This window comes from Molothrus ater, chromosome 8 (genome assembly GCF_012460135.2).
Source record: "Molothrus ater isolate BHLD 08-10-18 breed brown headed cowbird chromosome 8, BPBGC_Mater_1.1, whole genome shotgun sequence".
NCBI lineage: Eukaryota > Metazoa > Chordata > Aves > Passeriformes > Icteridae > Molothrus > Molothrus ater.
In genome coordinates, this window is record NC_050485.2 from 18337245 (window position 1) to 18359221 (window position 21977).

The 21977-nt window shown below is 42.7% G+C and overlaps 1 protein-coding gene across 1 annotated transcript; it reads left to right on the plus strand.

Moving 5' to 3' along the window:
* The first annotated feature begins 11594 nt into the window (after positions 1 to 11594).
* C8H10orf71 (chromosome 8 C10orf71 homolog) lies at positions 11595 to 16636 on the plus strand. The gene has a single exon (XM_036386207.1). It carries the CDS (start codon positions 11768 to 11770, stop codon positions 16367 to 16369), a length of 4602 nt encoding a protein of 1533 aa, XP_036242100.1. The 5' UTR covers positions 11595 to 11767; the 3' UTR covers positions 16370 to 16636.
* The last annotated feature ends 5341 nt before the right edge of the window (positions 16637 to 21977 follow it).

The window sequence follows — 21977 nt, forward strand, 5'->3', positions numbered from 1 at the left end:
TGCTTATGCCTTTTTAAATGACTTGTAAACTGGCAATTTGATTGAATCTGAATAGAGAAAAGTTTTATGGCAGCAGATCAGAGTGACTGGTTCACGCTGGATTTGTACAGTGCCAGCTGGAGGGTTCCTCTCTAGTCCTCTGCCATTTCTGGGAAGGAGGCAGGGGAGAAGGAGAAGAGAGAAGAGATAAGAAGGATAAATAAGCTTTCTGGACAGGATTAAAGTCTGTGGCTCTCCTCCTTCACTTCTTCAAGGAACTGACCACTTAGAAAGCAAATGTCCTCAGTTAAATGCTTGAAGGATGAGGTCTGTGACAAACACAAAGATGTAAAAGATTGTCAGTACACTGGAACCCCAGCTCCATTTCTCCATCCCTCCACACTTGTCATGAGGAAGGTACTTATGTATGCATTCTCAGCTTAGTTACCCAAAGAGCTGTAACTTGAAGGCCACAGCTGGGTGGAGGTTTGCAGGTGCAATTGCATCCCTGTACTACAAGCCAAAAGCACACAAAAGTTTTGCTCTGTAGTCTCTTAATCCTACCTGCTTCTCTGAAATGCTTGTCTCACCTGTACTTGCATCACCAGAGCTGTGGAAAAGGTCCACAAAACTGCTAACCCCTCCAAGACCAGAAACAAAGTCAACTAACCCTATAAGCAATGCTGGGAGAAAATTCCACTCATCTGTATCAGTCTTTCTTTAGTCCAGCTGAGTTACACACAGGGAAAGTTGCTGGCAGAGGCAAATTCTGCAAGTGGTTTTTAGCTGCAGGCCTGGCTGCAGCTGGGGTGCCAGGTCACACAGAGCTGTGGTTGCTCTGAGCAGAGGATGAGTTCATTGCTCTTAGAGGTAACTGTGCGTTGCTTGGGGTTGTGCTGCATTTTGGGATCAGCTGTCTGTGAGCCAGCTGACAGGTGTGTGGGGAAAGGACCACAGTGGGAGCTGCATGTCTCCACTCAGAGGGGAACTTTACCCTGGAGACGAAGTTGTTCCTCTTCAATCAAGCCTGCATATGCTTTTGGATGGATCAGTGATTATATCTGAAGTTGTATGTGTGTATATATGTATATATATGTATATATTATGTATGTATATTTGTGTATGTATGTGTGTGTTGAGCTTGGTGTGTTATGACTCTCTTGCTTCTTGACAGGTTTTTATGGCTTTCAAGTGTGTGTGATGGAAGAGAGTGCCACCAAGACCCCTGTCCTTTAGCAGTCTCAGAGAAATTAAGGCAGCATTGAAGCTGTAAGAGGACAACCCTTACCTAGAAGAAAGGTTTCCCTTGGGTTTCCCTGCCAAATGATCTTTTTTGGACAGGAATAGAAAGCAGATATTTAATTATAGTTCTAGGTTCCTTTAACATCCATCACCTGTGCTTGCAAATAATGATATACAAGAAGGCAGTAGCTAGTAATGATTAATCTAAATCATCTGGTAACAGTCAGGCCCATCTTTTTATGAGCCAAGAAGGTCAAATAAGGATGCATCTTTATTTTCAGCCTCTCACATAGCTACATCCCATTAGTTTCAAGGATGCTTCCCTGTTACCTACACATTGTGTCAAAGGCTGTTTTGGGGACTGTGGGAAGGCCATGATAGTCAGGTACATGAAGGCCACCTATTTCATACTTTCCACTTGCAATTTTTTGGAAGAGTCTCTCAAAGAAATGTATGTGGTTAACATTTGGCTACACCTTAAAGTGCAAAGTCAGCAAACAGTAGTCTCTGGCAGTTTGCAGCTCCTGCAGATCCTCAGTCTCAGATGTGCCTCTGTCTATCAACTTTACCTGGGTCAGACATAAGCTGTCATACCTCAAGGCCAGCTTGGCTTGCCTGTCTGCTTCATTATAGATCCATGTACAATTTTGCACTCTTCTGATGGCTTTTGTTTTGTTGAGGTGTATTTCATGTGTCCCAGTCTCTGTCCTTTGCATATATCAAAGCATGGGGCTTCATTGTTCAGAAATTGGGATAAGTGCCCAGGACTGCCCAGGATGCTGGTGCAGAAACAGCATCATACTAGGGGGAACTGACCCCTGCAAGCTGTGTCAGGGTTTGTGCTGGGGCAGCACTCCTTATCATTCTATTATTCACTGAGACTCTTTATTTTGACTGATCTGCTTTGAAGTAGTGATACTGGGACTTGGTCTGTCTCTCCAAAACTGAGACATCAGTCTTTGACGAGGCTTGTGAATTGAATGAAGCCACAGACAAGTAGCTAGAGTTGTCTAGCACATACAAGCATTTGGAATTCTCTTCTCTGTGGTGTGTGGGAGAATTGAGGAGAAGGGGTGGGAAAGGAGAGTTGCTGGTGACAGCACTAGGCTGACTAGGCTGGTGCTGTTGTTTGTCTGCGGGCTTCTTCAGAGGGTCTAGGGGAGCCTCATGCTGACAGCATCACTGCAGCTGCTGAGGGACTGACTCTACCAGGGTCATCAGAGTCTGTCTCTTGAGGAACAAGTGTGGATTCTCCTTAAAACTCTTGATGTTTCCTTTTCTGTCTTTTGCATATATCCTTTACAGAGTGATCACAAGAAACACCATAGCAAGTGCATTAACTGTGAAAGAATGAGGGATTGGCTTGGGGACACACCATTAAATCATAACAATTAATCAATCTCTGAATAGGGAATCTGCAGGGCAAAACCAAAGCATCTCCTGTGCATAATGCAGAAAGAGGCAGCTGGAAGGAACTGTCATCTTCTTTGGGGTGGGATTTTTCCTCTGGCTTTTGCTCCTTGAAAGGAGGAAAGTAGTATGGCCTCCAGAGATACCTGGGGCAAGGGAGAGGGGGCTCTCCCCTGCCCTCCCAGAGGCCTCCCATAGGTGTGTGGCTGTCCCATGCCAAGCTCCAGATAGCAGGCAGAAGCCAAGCCACAGCTTTTGTCCTTCAACTGGCATGGCTCTGTTATAATCACAAATGGTTGAGGCGCAGTTTGTCACTGGAGGAGAGATGTTATGTGAAAGGATGGCTGTGTGCTTGGATCATGTGCTCTGGCATGCATTGAGTATCACCCTCCCTGCCACACTGCGTGCTCAGGAGCAGAGCTCTTTTGGCTGCATTTGAAACCTAGAGCAAGGTGTAAGTGAGAAATAGCTCTGTTCCTGAAACCTGAACCAGAATATTTTGAAAACCAAAGCCTCCACCTTCTCCCCCACCTCTGATACATACATCTTTTTGTCTTTGGTATTTTGGTGTATTGCCTGTCTGTAAATCCTGTGGAATTCAGTGGGTGATAAAAATGCTTAGAAGTTGGGACAATTTTGAACCTAGCACATACAAGCGTTTTGAATTTTCTTCTTAATAGAAAACAGATTCAGCAAAGTCTTTGTCCAAATCTTGAAAATATCCAGAAGTTATAAAGAAAAAGAGCAGATGAAACTACCAGTAAAAGAATAATCCTTTTTTTTCTGCAAGCCTATTATTTCCTGAGATTGTATCCTGTCTGGTGGGTGTGGGTCAGACTCTCCTTGTCAAGAAGCTTAAATGGTTTAAGTGCAAACTTGACAATGCTGATGGTATCAGTGTGTTGGGGCTGATGAGCAGAGGGCAGTGTAAGTGGGGGATGGTTTCAGATTCCCCAGCCTGGAAAGAGAAGTGAGGCAGGGCTTGTTGCTAGCTGCAGATTTCCTCGTGTAGGTCACAGAGGAGAATACACCTGTCTCCCATTTGTGTCTAACATACTTGCTGATATGGTTACAATTTTCCCATGACAGGGACTGGGACTCTGGTGTGCTCTTGATTACAAGGCATCCAAAACATTATATTTGTTTTCTTGACCATATTTTATTATATATATATATATATTATAAAATTATAAATATATCACTATAAAATTATATATTTTTATATATTTTATATATCTTTTCTTATATTTTTATATATTTTATATATCTTTTCTTTCCCTTCCCCCTTTGTCATCTTCCACCTGTAGCCATTGCAATGCTGTGATACTCCACAGCTTTCCCTCTGCTGTGGGAAAATCTCATTTCTCTTATTCAGGAAGGGAAAACTCAGAAGCTTTCACTCTTTCTTGAGAATGGAAAGAGATGAATACCTGTCTCATCTGCCAAAATCCTTCCAGTGCTCAGTGAGGGCGCCGTACCATTGTAATGTCAGCTGTCACTACTGGCTGGTGAGGAAGGCTTGAGTTTTAACAATCTTAGCAAGATTTAGGTATCAAGCACCTGAGATGAAGCAGAGATGTTTGCAGTCGGCCATCTCCAAATCTGGCTGGTTTTCACTATACAATGTAATGCCAAGCTACAGCACCATACTCAGCTGCAAGGAGGCTGGGGTGGGCTCCCAGAGATTAAAGTACCATGAGTTATGAAGGGCAGTGGGAAGGCAAAAGCCTTACCTAAGGTTAAGCTCTTCTTGTGCAATTCAGAAAACACAGATTTGGTTCCCTGCCCTGCCACAAATGCCCTCCTTGATCTTGGGCAGATCAGCCAGTTGAAGGCAAAGTCTAAGGCAAATCAGCCTTAGCTGCTGACCTGTAGATGAGACACAGATCCTGCTCGCAGTGGGAGAGTTTGCAAAGATAAATAGCCATGAGGTGTTCATATACCATATTGCTGGGGAGCTGCATAAATATCTTGGTGTACAGTGACTGACCTAGTTACAGACAGTGGCCTTTTCCAGGCAGACATTTAATGCCAAGAAACGCACTGTTTGGGTTCAGTTGCTTAAATGTCACTTGTCTGTGCTGACTGCAGGTCATAGGAGGAGCACCATCCCTTCTGCCTTGTGTTTCTCATAGACTCGTGCTGTTTGTCAAATGCTGTACCTGCCCTTGGCCTGTGTCAGTCATGTGCTCTGTGCCTTTGACTTCCCCTGTCACGTCTGCATGCTCCTGGCTCTTCAAAGGCAGTGAATCAGGAGATGGAAAGGATGAACAGGAGTTGCAAGAAAGCCTCAGTCCAGATACAACCCTTTCTGAGAGACATCTCCTTCTTCCAGACATAACAGGCCTGTTGGCAGGATGGGGCATTTGGAGGACATTGGGAAAGGCAGTCTGGAGACCGGCTGGAAATAACTGCTGGGTCTTTACCACTGAACCAGAAAGGGAAAGGTAGAGACACTTGCGGTCTCTGTTCCTCCCATTTTTCTTCATGTGAGGTCTTCATCTTCCAGTGTTTGAAGCTTTGTGGTCTGAGCTGGAAAGGTAAGTGTTTCAGCTGGGGCTGCAAGAGGTTCAGCTCCTTTGAGGAAAGGACACAGCAGGATACAGAACACACAGTCATTAACTAGGTGCATTTCTTCCTTGTCTTCATACTTCCACCAGCCTACACTGACCTTCCTTGAACTGATGAGTCCCTGATTCCATCTTGCATTGGAACAAATGAAGTAGCTTCAGTAGAGCTCAGTGGAAGAAAAAGACTTCAGTCCTTTTTCAGAAAAAAAATGAGAAGAGGTTTGATTAAACAAATAAAATCACAATCATATTCATTTTAATGACATTTCCCCTAGAAAGATAATTCAAAATTTATGGGCTTTATAATTTGAAATATTTACTGAGGGAAATTTCAAAACGAGATCACACTCTCTGTTGCAGTACCATCAGAGTATTGTTTGACAGAAAATAAAATGAAAGATTTCAGTTAATGCTAAATAGCATATACCCTCTTTGATTTAAGGACACTAATAACATACTATTATAACTATTATAGTATGTATACATATTATTTCTCACAGGCTTTTTTCACTGAAAATGGTGAAATAATCTAAAATTTTTAAAAGGCTTTAATTCTAAATGAAATTTTTAAATTCCCAATTTAATTTCTCTTCAGAATCTTTATTCCATGTGAAATTTCAAAAACTATCTAAATGAGAACAACCTCCCCTAACACATGCACAAACATATTTCCAAAAGTTGATATTGTCCACATGATGGCAATTCAGTCTGGCAGCCAGCTCTGCTGGTGCAGTCTGGACCTATACCATGCCTACCCCACCACTCTTAGGTCTATGTATTCTAGTGAGTATTGCAGAAAAGAGCAACATTATTTTATCCCAAATGTACTGCTGTTTGCAGTGATGAGCAATACAGGTGAGAAAATCAGAATTGTCCAGAGGGCACAATTTGGTGTCATAACAATTTGGTATTGGTTCTAACCTCTTTCCTTTGCATGTTGGTCTGAATACCTCACGGGAGTGAGGTTTGGCTCTTCTCAGATGAATTTCACTTTACTGTGGTTACAGTTGCATGTGTAGCTTCTGGATAGTGCACAGTGCTGGCTGAGGAAGTAGATGTATTCAGTCACCAATTCTGTTCTCAGTTATTCTACTGACGTCTGTAAAATGACTCTAGATTTATACCAGTGTAACTGAGAACAGAAGCTGGCCCAAAGTCAAGAACAGTCTCTCCTCTTCTCTGGCCCAGAACAAGCCGTTCGAGCCATAATTGCCAGACCAAACCCTCAAGGGGAATGGACCCATTTCCTACACTGGTTTGGTTCAGACACATGGTTTCTTTGCCTTGCTTTCCAGTGCAATGATCAAAGACCTGATGCTAGAATAGCTGAGGTCACCTTGTTCCATGCAAATCATTTCTGCCAGTGTTTGGGATTTTCACCCTAAACTGGAAAGATCCACTTCTTCATCTTCCATCTGCTGTGGTGGGTATTTGTATTTGAGTAAAGTGGTTTCCCTTTCCCCAAGCAAGAGAATTCACTTTGGTTTCCCTTTATGACTACAAAGAATTGGTGAAAGTGATCTTGTTGGATGAGGGAAACAGAGGCTGTGCTAATAGATTTAATTTTATGTCCACCTCAATTTTGAAATTGCCTTTCTTGACAGTTCAGGGAAATGTGACTTGAGCACTACTGCCTCTCTTGGAGGCAGCTCCCCTGCTTGTTGAGGGTGCTGTGATCCTACCCTGGGTCCACAAGTTAACTGCCTGACACCTTTTTGTTTGTTTTCCTAAATGAATCCATCAGTGCTGTGATCACTGAGCAGCAGCAGCTCCATACTCATTCGTGTGCTGATCCCTGCTGCCATGGAGGATTTTCAGCAATATCCAAGGGACCTCACTGAGGCCTCACTCGGGCCAGGGAGGAGCTGCCATGGCTGGGAGTGCTGCCTCAGCTTGATGACACAAAGCTGAAGAGACCTTTTTCCATCCAGAGCTCTCATCTGGTTATGAACTCCTGTGTGTGCCATGAACAAATATGAACCAATGAAACAAAGTCATGAATTAATTAGGGATTCTCCTATTTCCCATGGCAAGGAGCATTAACTATTCATTGTCATTATGAGCCCCTGGAAACTTAAAGAAGTAGCATGTGTGTAAGTAGAGCATGCTGCTGAATAAACATCAGCCAGCAGTCACCACAGGGCTCTGAGTTTTGAGCTGGAGCCATGGATGGATAGAGAGTGCCACATGAAGAAACCAGCTCACAAAGACTAAAAAAAAAATCTTTCCTTCTCTTCTCATTCTCATGGGTAAAGCTGTGCTGCTGACTTCAGACTGCTATGCAACTCCCAGAGGGTGCTGCCAAAATGCCACTGTGATGTCTCATGGCATAACCCTTCAGCCAAATACCAGCCCAAGGGGTGGGGGAACCAACTGGCCCTTTATATATTGCAGCAGCAGTGATGTCATACGCTCCAGCCAAGTTTGCTGGTTTGCCCAGCTCCTGTCTAGTGAAAAAAAAAGCTGACATTCAGTCTGTGCCAAGCCAGGAATAGTATCTGTAATTTAACCTCCTCATCACAACTTGCTGGGCACTTAAGAGAAACACTGAAAAAAGCCACCTATTTAAAAGAGAGAGGAGGTTGATTTCTGGATTAAACTGCTTGAAATCTGTGTTCTTGCAAACTTTTTCAGTAGCTCATACCAGATGATGCCTACCGCTAACACCTCACACATTTCTTAGCATTTCCAAGCGGTTTCAGATGCCCAGGATTGCCTTCCTTTTTCTTTAACATAGACTAAATTCAGACATCCTTAAATGTTTGAACCAGCTGAATCCTGACCTAAGCTCAAATACTGCACCTTGTTTGTTAGCAGCTGTATTTGTCCAAAAAGATAAAGAAATGGGACCTTACCAGGTTATTAAACCAGTCAGGAACAGCTTCTTTACCTAAGAAGTTGATACAAGGAATTTATATAATATATAAGAATAATAAGAAGTTGTACACAAGGAATAACTACATCAGTACAATGCTGCTGTTTCCATCCAGTCCCAGGAATGGTCTGCACCTTGAACACTTGGTGCAGATGCAGCTTTTCCAGCTTGAAACATTAGACTTTACAAGCACTCACATTATGTCCAGACAAGACAAGGATTGTCACAAGGGTTTCAGGGACACTGGCAGTCACTATTCTTTCCTTCATCAGTGGCGCCGAGTTGTTTTTGTAACTGTGACTCTATCTAGGAAAATAATTGCTGAGATTACATCATGATCTCCATGCTTATAGTTACTCTACTCACTTTTCAGCAAAAGTTCTCAGTTTACAGGGGACAATATATTTCTCCAGAACTCTGTCCTTGAGATCTGAAAGCCAAGATTCCTCCTAGTTCAAGCTTCACCACCACTAAGCACTGATAAACATTGTGCTACTGGAAAGTAGTCAGCAGCCCTGTTAATGAGTGAGACAGAACTTAATCACCATCTCCCATGTCTGTGTTGGCTTTGCACTGTTAAGAGTACCACAGAAGCAGTAAAACTGTAATTTAACCTCTGAGCAAAGAGAGAACTGACTGTACATCTCTGGAGTGAGGATACCCTTTTACATCTGGCTGTAACCAGACGTAGCACTGTTTGTTGTTTGCTTGCTTTTCCTTTAGTTTAACTTTTTTTTTACCCACACATCTTACAACAAAAAACTGTAATTGGTGCAGGCTTATCCCTAAACAGAGAACTGCCATTCCTCAGGTGAGGTGCAGGACACAATCTCAGTGGGTGACTGCCACTTTTGCCAGTAGGTTTTGAATATCACAAGTTGACTCAAAAGTTTCCTTTGAGAAGACTGTACTATCTGCATTACCTCGGGGCCAGACAGTTCTCCTTGTAGGAAATTGATATTTTCTTGCAAAGATTAGGCAAACTGGTCTGAACTTTGGGGGTTTCCACAGAAGAATGGCAGCAATTCATGTTCACCATGGCTGAGCTTTCCTTTAGCATCTCCAGCCTCTTGTTCATGCATGGAAGCAAAAAGATATTTTGTTTACTGCCCCTTACCATGTCAGCTGTTCACCTTTCATCTCCTTTACCACAGGGATGGTGAAAACCAAGGACTTTCAAACCTCAGCTGCTTTAGTTCCAAGTTGACCAGATTGACATCTGTATTTGTTGACAGTAGAAATCCATATACAGGTGGAGTGGAGGCATGTATTTTCCTCTCAGTCCCTCTGAAAGGGTGGCACAACAGGGAAGAATTCTTCTTTTTAGCCTGGAGTCGTCATCCAGCCTTTGCGAAGGGCAGAATGCCAGGAAATCATTGCTCACTCAGCTGCCAGTCCCTGCTGGGACTACCAGAGTGTGCTGGAGATTGTGACAGTTGTTTGCTAGGAACCTGACTGTTCTCCACAAAACCCAGCAGGTATTTGGTTATTGTCACTCTGGGATGGACAGCTGTCTCTTTTTGTAAGAAATCCTGTAAATCAGCCCTAAAATGGTTGTAAAATGGAAGTGAATAAATGAACAAAACAATCCTCAGATCATGCAAACAAATACCTTTGTTTTCAAATTGCAGAGTTCACTTAGGATCAAAAAAATGCTGAAGGCCAGAGACATCCTGGGACATTGCTTCTGTGGAATCTACATCACTGGACTATTTCTACCTCCTCACTAAAGATGGTCAGAAAAGAAGCCAAATACAAGTATGAGAGTGAGTTCTAAAAACAAGAAGCAAAATTATAAGGCAGGTATGTACTTTATTTCTAATTTATATAACAGTTAAGAATCAAAACCAGGAGCAGGATGACCTTTCATTTGTCTTCTCTTTTTTCTTGCTGCATTGTACACAAGGATGTATGTCTGTGAGGGGAGTGAAACTCATGTTTGAAAAATCTTTGTACAAAGTAAGATGGAGAAGCTCTGTTAGGCTTATTTTATTTGTGGTGTAAATCTATTGTAGTTATGCATAAGTCATTGGAATTGCATGGCTGGAAGGATAGGATCTAAATTCACTGTGATACTTGGAGTCTAAAAATAGGTTGGCTGAGAGTCTTTTATTTAGAAAAGGAAGGTGAGGAGTGTTTTCATTTGAAGAAACAACTGAGCCAGAGTAATTTAGCTGATTAAACTTAGTTCCTCTTACCTTTCATACTTTGACCAGCACTGGTTCATCATAGAGAAAAACAGGTCCTTTCCAAGAGTTTCACTGAGATGGACCAAGGTGGAATCAGAGATTTGGACACCTGGAGAGGCTGGAATCTAGATCTGAATTTCATTGCTCAGTTCTACAAGCTGAATCAGTGGATTCAAGCCTGAGATGTAGATGTCTTCTACTGTAGACGTGAACTGTGGTGTTTCAGCTCATCACAAGTTCATAATGCCACTGTAAGGAGGAAATGGAGACACAAACCGGACTTGCGTTAAAGTTTTAGCCAGTTCTGGGGTATGCTTTTAAACTGAGTCTCCCTGCAGTTAGTCAAAACTCTGCTCAAGTCCTCAAATGTGAGAATGAACATCTAAAAAATTTACAGAGAAACTGTGAGAAATTTTAGCATAGAGATTTCAAGTACAGCCAAAGGGTCTGTGTTTGTTTTTACTTGTTCAATTAAAAGATTCCCCCATCCTGTGTTCAGACGGGAGATACACAAAAACCTCAGTACTGTGGGCCCTGACTGTGTGTCATAATCAGCCTGTGGTATCTTATAATTGTGTTGAATGGGTTACCTTTATCTCTCAGCAGTGCTGGAGATGAAATCAAATGTTCCCTGTGCTACTGTAGTGGGCCTGCTGCAGTCCCCGGGGCACTCCTGCCTTCTGCTGGCTAAGCTGATGTTGGCAGCCTCTGTGGTCCAACAGACCAACACAACCCAACTGTATCCTGCTATGAATGCCTAAATTGTACCCCTGCACTCTTTGTCTGGAACATGCACAGTAATCCTTTTTACCTGTAGTGCCATTCTGTTTTCTAAGACAAGGGTTGTGTTCATGGCAATTATCATGACAAAGCTGTGACAATTTTAAGTTTTACTGACTTTTCTTTCATTTTGGACTTTGTGTGCAATGATGTACTCAGTGACAAATTTTTTTAAGCAACTTTTGTTGCTAATTCTTCCTGGCCAAAAATGGCTAGCCTCCTTTTCTAAATGGATGCACAGCATTAAGAAGTGTTTATGGTTGGAGGTATGGAAAGGGAAGTACTTGAAATTTGTTTCTTATGACCTTGTTTAAGAGCTCAAAAAACTATATAAGATGAAAGCACTTTTTTTAATGGCTCTTTCCAGAAATTAAACTATCTACCATGAGCAACTTGAATTTATCAAAATAACAGTGATTTTTTTAATGTTTTTCGTTGTGTTGCTACCATCACAAAATTAGTCAGTGACTGATAAATCTGGAAAATGCTCTCTGTCTAATTGTGTTAATATAGAAAAATGGTAATTTGTAATTTTTGGCTTTACAGAGAAGTAAGTTTCCTTCAGCTATTCTGTAAGATGAGTCAATGTGCAGCAGCACCACCTGGAAGAATGGCTTTGTGCTTGTGAATTGCAAACAGCTGGATCTGCCTCACAAAGTCACCTGCCTATTCAACATCTGAAATTAATCCTTTGGATACTTCACCCATGACTCTCATGAACAATGCAGGGAAATAAGAAACATACAGAAGGACACAGTGATTCCTCAAGTATTGGGAGTCTCCTGGATGACACAGACAGAGAAGTGAGCAGCCTCACAGCTCGGGCTTTCAAAAGTTTGTGTGTAGCAGAACTTGAAGACCCTTACAATGAACCAGAACTTTCCATTTCACCTGACTTTGCCCTCCAGTTGTCTGCTAAAATTCACTCAGGGGCGTTAAACCATGACATCAAGAAAAGCAATGTCTGTGACAAGTTAACAGCAAGAAACAATGAACATACAATATGGGCTTCTACATTCCAGCAGTTACCTAGGTGTGCTTCAGAAGAGAAGAGGATTGCTAAAAACAACACCTTTGCCATGGAAAGGAAATTGGGCTTGCCAGTCCCTGGTTCAAGGAACAATAAGCATGTTTCAAAAGTGTCCTCATTGATTAAGACATTTGACAAGACTGCAGACCAAGGGTCAGGAAGTTCTCTGATAACAAATAAGCAGCCCATTAAGAATAGCTTTCAAAAATACAAAATAAATCAGGGCAATGATACTGCTTCCTGGGATGATACAGACATTTTAAGCATCCACAAGGAACTTTCTGAATTTTCTGAGGCTACTCAAAGTAGCCACTGCCTCAGTGGCAAACATGAGCCACAGAGAAGACCTAATAAAATAGACCTGAGTTATGGGGACTCTGATGGTTATTATCCTGTGCTGATTGAGATGTCAAAAGTAGCCAAGTCAAATTTTTCCCATTCTTCTAAGAAGGCTTTAAAAAACAGAAACTTGAAAGTTAGTGAGCCAGCAAAAAAAGGTAGTTTTCTTCACAGTGAGAATAGTGCTTTTGAATCATGGAATGTTCATCATAAAAAAATGACAGAAAAAGAGGAATTTGTTGACATAAAAATGGAAAAGGAAGGTCTTGCATACCTGGAAGAATCACCATTTGTTAAAGGATCCCACACAGGTGAACATAAATTGTCACCTGCCACAACCACTGTTGCTAAGAAGAAAGAGAAAGATTTTCAGATGAAGCCAACTCTACAAGAAGCTTCTTTCTCTCTCCGAGTCGTACCTCAGGGTCCCCACCCTTTAGAAACCAAATTCCCTGTTGTTTTCCCTCCCACCCCTCCCCCTAGGAACCATGTACCCCAGGGTCCCCCTCGGCCACCCCCTGCCCCACCAGCTCCTCCTCTCCCACCCCCCTGCCATCCCCCAGCACCCCCTAGCCCTGAAGCCCCTCCTGTGCCACCACCCCCAGTGCCAGCTCGACTGTCCCCCACTGCCTTGTCCCAAGCCTCTGTGTCACCCCAGTCTGTGTCCTATAGCATGGTTTCACCCTCACTCAGGTTTGAGACACCCAGTCCTCCTCCACCAAAACCCCAGGCCACCTTAGCTGAGGAGGAATCCCAGAGCCCCCAGCTGGGCAATGCCTGCCCACCCTGGAGGAGACAGAGGGCTACAGAAAGGGCAGCAGGGAAGAGACAGGCTCCAAAGGAGAAGGTCACAGACAGCCACAGGACCTCATTGTCTGAAAAGGTGACTGGTGCTGACCCTGGTCTGCATGTGGCTCCTCTGGCTAAGCAGGCAAACTCCCCTGGATCCATCAGCCCCTCTTTCAACATCAGCGAACTCCTAACACCTGTCATACCACCAAAACAGGAGGGGGACACTGCTGAAAGGGAGCTGATCCCACTGACACCTCCTCCCACAGAGAGCACGGCCTCAAGAGACAATGAGGAGAGCACCTTGGATGATTACAGGTCCTGGGATAGTTGCAGGTTGACAGCATCGAGTCTGTTATTTAACTTAAAGGATGTGCGCAAACGTGTTAAAAGCATTTATACCCCTTCTCCCCTGTTAAGGGCCTTGGAGGAGAAAAATAAAACCAGGGAAAATATGCAGGAGAGTACAAAAATGGATGCCTCATTCTCAATTTCACCTGAAAAAAGCGAGAAAAATATTACAGAGAAAGATGAATTGAGTGATATAGCTTATGTATTGTCTAGCAGTGTTCATGAAAATGACAATAAAACCGATTTAACTGGACACTTCACAGGCAATTATCTGACTTTGAGTTCACCCCAGACAACAGAGGCCCTTCCATTTTACCAAACTGGAGACAGCATGAAGCAAGACAATTCAAAACACCAAGATCTGGTTAAAAACATAGAGGATGATGAAAATTTCCCCTCATTCAGACATGAATCAAATGAACTTGACTTAGGAAAACATCAGCAGTATACAGCACAGAGACCATTCAGCAGAGACAGTGTAGATAAGAAAGCTGGGCAGCCCATGCAAAATCACAATGTTCAGGGTGAGGAAAATGAAAGACAAGCTGCTATTCAGAATGAAAATTTTGCCTTCAAAACACTCCTGAACCAACTCCCACCAGTAGAAGATGAGCCTTACAGTGGCACCCGAACCAACATTGTGGTACCTGGCCATGAAGCACGAGGCAAAAGAAGCACTAGTTCCTCAGAGCAATCCTTCGTCTCCACAGTGGAGCAGCCACTTCAGGAAGAGCCATTTCTGCCAGTGCCCCTGATGGAGCAGACGTGCCTCCAAGAAAGCCAGAGGACTGACAGTGAAACGGGTTCAGGAAGTAAGAAAATACACAAGGAGAGAGGGAAAGAGGTTGGGGAAGATGAACTGCAATATTGTGCTTGTATCAGCCCTGGTACTGGTGCAGCAGAGAAGAGGGAGGGAAGTGTTACTGAGAATGAACAGAGGAGCTTGATGAAAGAGAAGCTAGGGAGAGAGAAAAGGGAAGAGGCCGACAGCACAAATTCTGCATCCGACAGTATTAGAGACATGTCCATCCCCAGGTCTGAGGAACCACAAACACCATCGTCTTCAAGCTCAACCAAACCCAGTCTGTTTATGATTAAAGATAACACATTCAGGTCGCCTCAGGTGATAAGGGCTGTCAAGCTGCCCCTACTCCGGTCATTCTCCCTGGATGACTCAGTGAGCAGCAGTTATAGGGAAATGGAACGTAGGTTTATGTCCCCAGCAGTTTACAACAGGCGGCACCGAAACATGTTGCATGCCCAGGAGGTCGGCTGGTGGGCATCGAGACACAGAGGGCAGCAGAATGTGAGAGATGGAGCAACTGACAAAGAAAAAGAAGCCAGTGAGTCTGTATCTACTTCAGTAACAGTGGATCCCAGTCTTCTGGAAAATACAGAGAGCTTTTCATTTGGAAAACTGACAGAAGAAGATGAAAAGATTTATGTGTTGTTAAATAAATTTGGGAAAATGGATGAGGAAAGTGTCTGTAGAAGTGAAAAGAAGCCTACAAAGGCAAGACACAGCTTAGAACAGCCAATTATAGGTCTGGAAAATGACCAAGCACAAAACAACCGCAGCTATCCTGCAGAAAAAAAGAAAAATTACTTCAAGAATCATCATTTATCTAACCGCAAAGGGGGCTCTTGCGCTAAAAAAATAATCACTAGGCAGACAATTTCCCCTGTGACTGGCTCCATGTTAGAGGACCACACATGTTCTTCCGTATCCAATGACACTTTAGAGGATATCCTGCATACAGAAGGTGCACCTTTGTTAGACAATCTTTCATGCCCTGCTGTTAGAAGCCCCAGGTCAGGAAACATGATGCACTCTCTTGCTGCTAGTTCATTGTCAGATAAACCAACTATTTCTGGCCTTAGAGAGACAGGGGATGTTACAAATCCTGCCTTGTTGAACATGGCACTAGAGAGGCAAGCTTATATGCCTGCAGAAGAGATAATCAATTCTGCACAGAGCAATCTACTTTTGGATGTCACAGGGGAAGATGGGAGACTGGAGTCCAGGGGACTTGGTGGGAGACCAGCAGGCAAGCCACCCACTGTGCCACCAAAAACAGAAAAGGCTCTGCGTCGGGCTAAAAAGCTGGCAAACAAGAGGAAAAAGGTGCAAGAGCAGCAGAAAAACCATCAGACTGAACATGCAGATTCTGTAGGGAGAAAGTCTACTCATTCTGGAGAGACAACAGCATCTGCTTCATCCTTAGTATATTCTCCCCTTCATCCTCCCCTTCACTCAACTTTTACTCCCACAGAAACCACTCCTGGGAAATCTAGACTTGCACCAGCAGCAAGCTCTTCACCCTCTTCAACCCAGCGTAAACTCCTCCAGGACCCTGACTCTGGTCAATACTACGTAGTTGATTTACCAGCTGAAGTTAATGTAAAGACATTTTATGACCCAGAAACAGGCAAATATGTTCAAGTCTCAGTCCCTTCCTTGGAACAGAACTTACACCAGTCCATCTCTTCAGAAATGAAGAGTTCTCCCTATGCCTCCTACCCTAGAGTGCTGCCTTTACCAGCCTCATCGGTAGCTGTGCTGAAATCACCTTCTCAACTCTCTGAACCTGCCTGGTCAGTGCCTGCTGCACCAGAACCAGCTGAACTACCTGAAGATGGCCAGCAGGACTACAGATACCCTGAGTCTGTGGATACTGAACCAGCCTCCTACTCCTACCATCAAGATGCTGGAGAAACTCAAGTTCACTTAGGCAAGGATGTGAGCCCAACCCAAAATACTAGCATTGTCACCCTCACCAATTTAGATGATTTTGCTGCTGAAGGAGTATCTTGAAAACTGAAGTGACAAAACATGCCAGCTAGTGTTTTTTAAGAACTGTTTGGACAGACACATGCACACAAAAGCACATGCAGATTTGATATTTGTACAACACTTTATCTGAATCTCATTGTGGTTTGGGTGGGAAAGGAAAAGAAAGCTGTTCATGTTGAAAGATGCAAGAAGAGAAATTGAGTAAGCACCAAATTATCAGTGAGATGAAGGGGCAATGCCAGCTAGACAAATACATTTGACAATGTAAAGCCACTGCTTGCTGCTGCTGCTGCTGCTTTGTCATTAAGAAGGCTGGGATAGCCAAAGCAAGTGTCCTGTTGCCCAGATGTGTTGCATGATACATGACACTAAATAAAATCTTTGAGACCATCCTATGCATCCTATGAGAGCTAGAACTGATGCTGCATCTACTGAACTTTCCTCACTCACTGCCTTTGAACTATATTGACAGGTAGAAAGTCTGTGGCTACAAATATGCCATATATGCAAGATCCATTTTTTGCACACTTTGATTGCCCCGATGTCATTGACAAGAAGATGGTATACTGGATGCACAATATAACAGCCATGTCAAAAAAAACCCTTTTAAACAACCAGAATACAGTTGCAGCTGCTCTAGATTTCCCATATACTTTTGCAGTGCCCACTAATATGCTGCTGAATTCTTTATATTTCTTGATAATATCCAAATAGGTTCCCCCAGAGTCAGGGTTTATTTATAATGCAATTTAAAACTTCAGGTTATCTTGATACTTGGCCTAATATTTTGGTGAGCGGCAAGGTTGAATGAAATCCCACAACAGTATTTAATTGTTCCTTAGGACAAGAAATTCTTAGCTATCGTAAATGAAATGTGTTTTGTTTTCAGGCTCCCACTGAAACATGAAACTAACTTTTAAAACCTGAAAAACGTACCTAAGTTTGATCTTGTGAATCCTGTGATTTAATACAAACAAACAACATATTCAGAACGTCCAAAGTATTAATTTCTAGAAAAGTGCTTCTTTGAATTATCACTTTTCTTTGAAAATATGTATGAAAATATCATTCATCCTTGCATAAGCTCTTTCTTATCATCATAGTTAATGAGGAAACCTACGTGAAAAGATGGAAAAATTGAATGTATTGTGCCTGCTTGTAAATATCTGTATTTGGAGTATTGGCTTAGTTTTTTCTGTCTCATTTTCATACTGTTTTCCCCAGTTATAACTGATGTGCAGAAGCTCTAAGGAAGAATTATGCCAGTGACTTTCAGCCTGATGGACATCTTAGGCAATTTTTACAGGATTTTTTTTTTTAGTGAAGCAGTTCTTGCCTTCCTGAAAAGAAAGGGATGAATCAGGCCTTTTGTTAATGAATACAGTGTGGAGACAGGACACAGGCACTGCTCCACTCTCCCAGTGTTAATATTTATGACAGTTTTCCTTCAGAAAATTTCCCAGGACTGAAGCCTCTCCTGGGACACAGACCCACTTTGTGGTTTTTCTCCTTCCTTAACCTGAATTCAGCTCTCAGCCTTCCTCCATCCCTGACAAGAGCCACGTGTTCATAACCTGTCCTGGTCCCACCAGACAGTTCCTTTCCTCAGTGCCACTTACTGAGACATTTCTCTTAGACAAACACTAAGGGCATCACTTCACTGATTACAGTGGGGTTTGGATTAATGACTTTAATGATTTTCTATGGTTACTTTCACCTGTTACACATTCTGTGATTTGGTAGGTTTGATTGCAGCAGAGGTGTGGGTTGGAAATGAAGAAGCTTGTGTTGGTATGTTTGAGTTTTAAGCATATTCAGCCAAATGCCCATATTTGAATAAACATTTATTGTTCAGTTTTCCACCCAGGAAAGTTTTCAACACCTGACTGAATAAAGCTCTGAACAACCTGGGGTGTCCTCAGAGCTGACCCTCCTTGACCACAAGTTCACCCAGAAATCTCCTGAGATCTTTTGCAGCCTGAATTATCCCGTGATCCCGTTCTGAAAACATTAAAATTTAAATTAACTTTGACTTGGAATTCAGCAAATGCAGTCTCTCCTGAAAAAAGGCTCATTTTGAAAGAAAGTTTTTTAAAAAAACATGAAAATCAAGAGTGTTTCCAGAAGAAGAATTCATTTTCAAGTTGTTAAATTGAGGGAAGTGGCTCTTACTATAAATACTTTTTTTAGTCACCAATATTTTGTAAACTGATGGTGCTATTCATGTTGCACTTCTCTGTTGCTGTCACTCTATACAGCATAATGTCTATCCAGTACAGAGCAGCATCTCGTCCACATGTTAAAATATAGATAAATAAATCCATTAGAGTTTTCCACGGTGCATTTAGACAAAACCTATGAAATCTTAAAGCGTATCAGAGTGCACAAACCCTTTTTTTATTTTTGTGAGTGTGTGTGTGTGTGTGTGTGTGTGTGTGTGTGTGTGTGTGTGTGTGTATGGTAATACGAATTTTAATGCCCTTAAGGGCCACAAGTCAAGAAGTAGGCTCTCAGAGGACAGGATAAAAGCTTCCTTTCCAAGGGAAGACTATGGATATGAAGTATCTGTGCACAGATTAAAAAATGAAAGGTAATTTGATGACAAAAAAGTATACATGTATTCAAAAAGTTCCCTTTTACTTCTTTAACTGTCATTTATTTTGTAGACATGCACACTTCAGAACCCTTTTGTCAAGGGTCTCCTAAAACTCTTATTGTGGAGAATGGGATGCACCATTATACTGCTGCCAGGTATGTGAGGAAAGCAGGGTGTATTTTTCCCTCTGCTGTTAAGGTGAACTGAAACATGGGCATTTAAAGAGGAGACAGTCCCAACTGGATGCCAAACACATTTCAAGTAGGATTTCTTCATTTCCATCAGCCTTTTCTGCCAGCTTCAGGGAGCTGCATTCACAGTGGGCTGTGTCTCTGAACCCCCCCCCCGAGGGAGTTTTGACCTGGAGAATTTGTAAGTAAATTGTTGTGGCAAGGTGAGGGTCTTCTCCAAAGTAACAAGTGACAGCACCTGAGGAAATTACCTGAGAGGTAATTTCCATGGAGGTTTAGATGAGACATTAGGAAACATTTCTTCACTGTAAGGGTGCTCAGTCACTGGAATAAGCTGCCCAGGGAAGCAGTGGAATCACCATCCTTGGAAGTGTTCAAGAGGTGTGAATATTTGGTGCTAAGTTAACTGCTGCTCACAATTATTTTAGAGGCCTTTTCCAACCTTAATGATTCTATGATTCTCTGAAATTAAACAGGGGTTTTGAGAATAGATAACCTAGTGGTTTTTGTCTTGTATCCACAGCTTTCTGCACTTTGCCACAGGGCATGAATGATATTAGAAATGTATTGCTCCAGGTCCCAGCCTGGTATTGAGCAGGAACCCATCAGCAAAGCTGTCTCTGGCCTAGCCCATGCTGCTGGCCAACTTCTTGCAAGGCTGTGGGAGTGTGTGTGAGCAAACACACCCATGCATCCATGTAAACAGCCCTACATATATATATAATATACCTGTAAAACTGCCATTTGCATATCAGTATAAGAAAGCAGTAATGCCTGTGGTGGTGAACACAAAATGTTTGTGTGTTAAAGGAAGACAAATGACACTTTCCAAATAACAAATACTTCCCGTTCCTTGCCCTATTGTGCTCGTGCTTGTTGGGGGGATGCTTCCCCTTGCTGCTGTGGGAAACAGGGCTGAAGAGGTCAGTACCAGGCAGAATGAGAGCTGTAAATTGACCCTTTTTGGGGGGGAGGGGTGCTATGGGAAACGTGCAATAGTCCTGAAAGCAGTTGTAGGAAAGCAGTGTTTTGTGACAGTGACATTAAGTTGTTGGTGAAAGAGGTGTTGAGGCAAACCAAGCCAAGTTCTGCCCTGCCAGCAGGCTGTGGTTAGGACTAAAGAACACAGGTATGCATGGAAGCACAATAGGCTGAAGGGAACATTGCTTTCACTGTTTCCTTCTCCTGCACGTGGCCTTTGTGCATGTTGCATTTCTTGGTGCCCTGATTCTCCTTCACAGTGGTGATTCTTCCTTGGCAGGTGTGACTGAGGCCAAGCCTGACTTAGCTAGTCCTTCATTCTAGGGCCAGAACTGCCTCCCTCTGAATCGCCTTCTCCTTGTGGGGTGACTGCAATGCCAACAGTCCAGCTGTCACATGGCAGACTTGGACTGCCATCCCACAGCCATGGCTCTGTCCCAGGGGCTTGAATTTCCTCATGGAAAATGCTGGATTTGTTTTAGAGAGTTTAGTTTAATTGAAATGGCCTACATGAATGGACTTTTGTCAGCTCCTCCTTGGGAGTTCAGTGCCTTCCTAAGTCATCTGTCCAAGAAGATATATGTTCCATCAATGCAACTGTATTTGCAAATAAGTAATTATTTATTAATTAATAAACAAAATAAACGGGACTTGTTTTATAATACTGGAATGGCTTCTAGCCAGCTTTTTCATTATAATTATGTGTCATTGTAATTCTCTCTCCAGTTATGCTGGCAGAGAAAGGAAGAGTGTGTGTCTGTGTGTGGTACACAATTAAAAGATCTAGGAGATGACTGGATGCAGGGCTTGATCCCCCTTCCTCCCCTTCCTAAAGAGAGGGAGCAGGACACTGGGCAGAAGCACCTTTAGCCCATGACTCCTGCAATCATTCCCACCCTCCCTGTTATGCAAGGGCAGTGGTCTGTCTGGCCAGAGGACCATGGAGATATGTGCCAGCACCCAGTCCAAAAGCACTGGGAGATGATCACCTTCTTGCACCACCCAGAGGACATCAGGGCCTTTGTACTCCCTGTGTCCCTTCCACCTGGGGGAAGTTACCAGGTATGTAACTTGTCTTTTTTCATATTTCTCCTTATTTTCTCCTATTGTATGTTGTGTTATGAAACACAATGGAGACTCTTCTCAGAGTGATTTTGGCTCAGTCCCTGTCCAGACTGGCAATTTTATTTAGGTTTGCTCTGCTTTTATCCCTGAGTAGCCAAGGAGTCCTTGCTGACAGTGAAAGTGCTACTGTAATATGAATATAACAACCATAAAGAGAATAGTTGGCTGGTTATGTTTTTACCAGAAATAGACTGACAGGTTTGCACATCTGTATTTGGGGGATATGCTCTGTTTCATTTCTGTGTAAATAAAAACTCTAAGTTTTATCCCTTCTCTCAGTGAAAAACTGCATCAGAAGCTGGTGATATTGCACATGATGGGTTACATGGGCTCTAGTGAATACATATAAATGTGTAATTTGGAGCAACTGGTGTACATCAGTCATTTTTATTAAAGAAACTCTGCTTCAGAGCCTTATAGGAGATAAAGAACATGGAACATTTGAGTAAATTGGACTTCAATGTGTTTGGGGTTTTTTTGTGAAATCCTCATTATAACAGCAGAGGTCAGAGATTAATTTATTTTGTGTTTAGGATGATTATTCTGGTCTTATGATGATCTCACATTTAACACTGTCCCATGATACAAAATATAATATTGTAATTATGGGGTTTAAATGGATAGGGAATGGCTGAAAATGACCTGTGGTCTTCCCTTGCTTCTTTTTGATATTCTCAAAGTTTTCATGATGTTGATTTCTCACATTAGATAGTCAGATCTTTGGTACTATATGGCC

Coding starts and splice junctions, on each gene's coding strand:
- C8H10orf71 (XM_036386207.1), top strand. CDS start 11,768: ATGCAGGGAAATAAGAAACATACAGAAGGACACAGTGATTCCTCAAGT.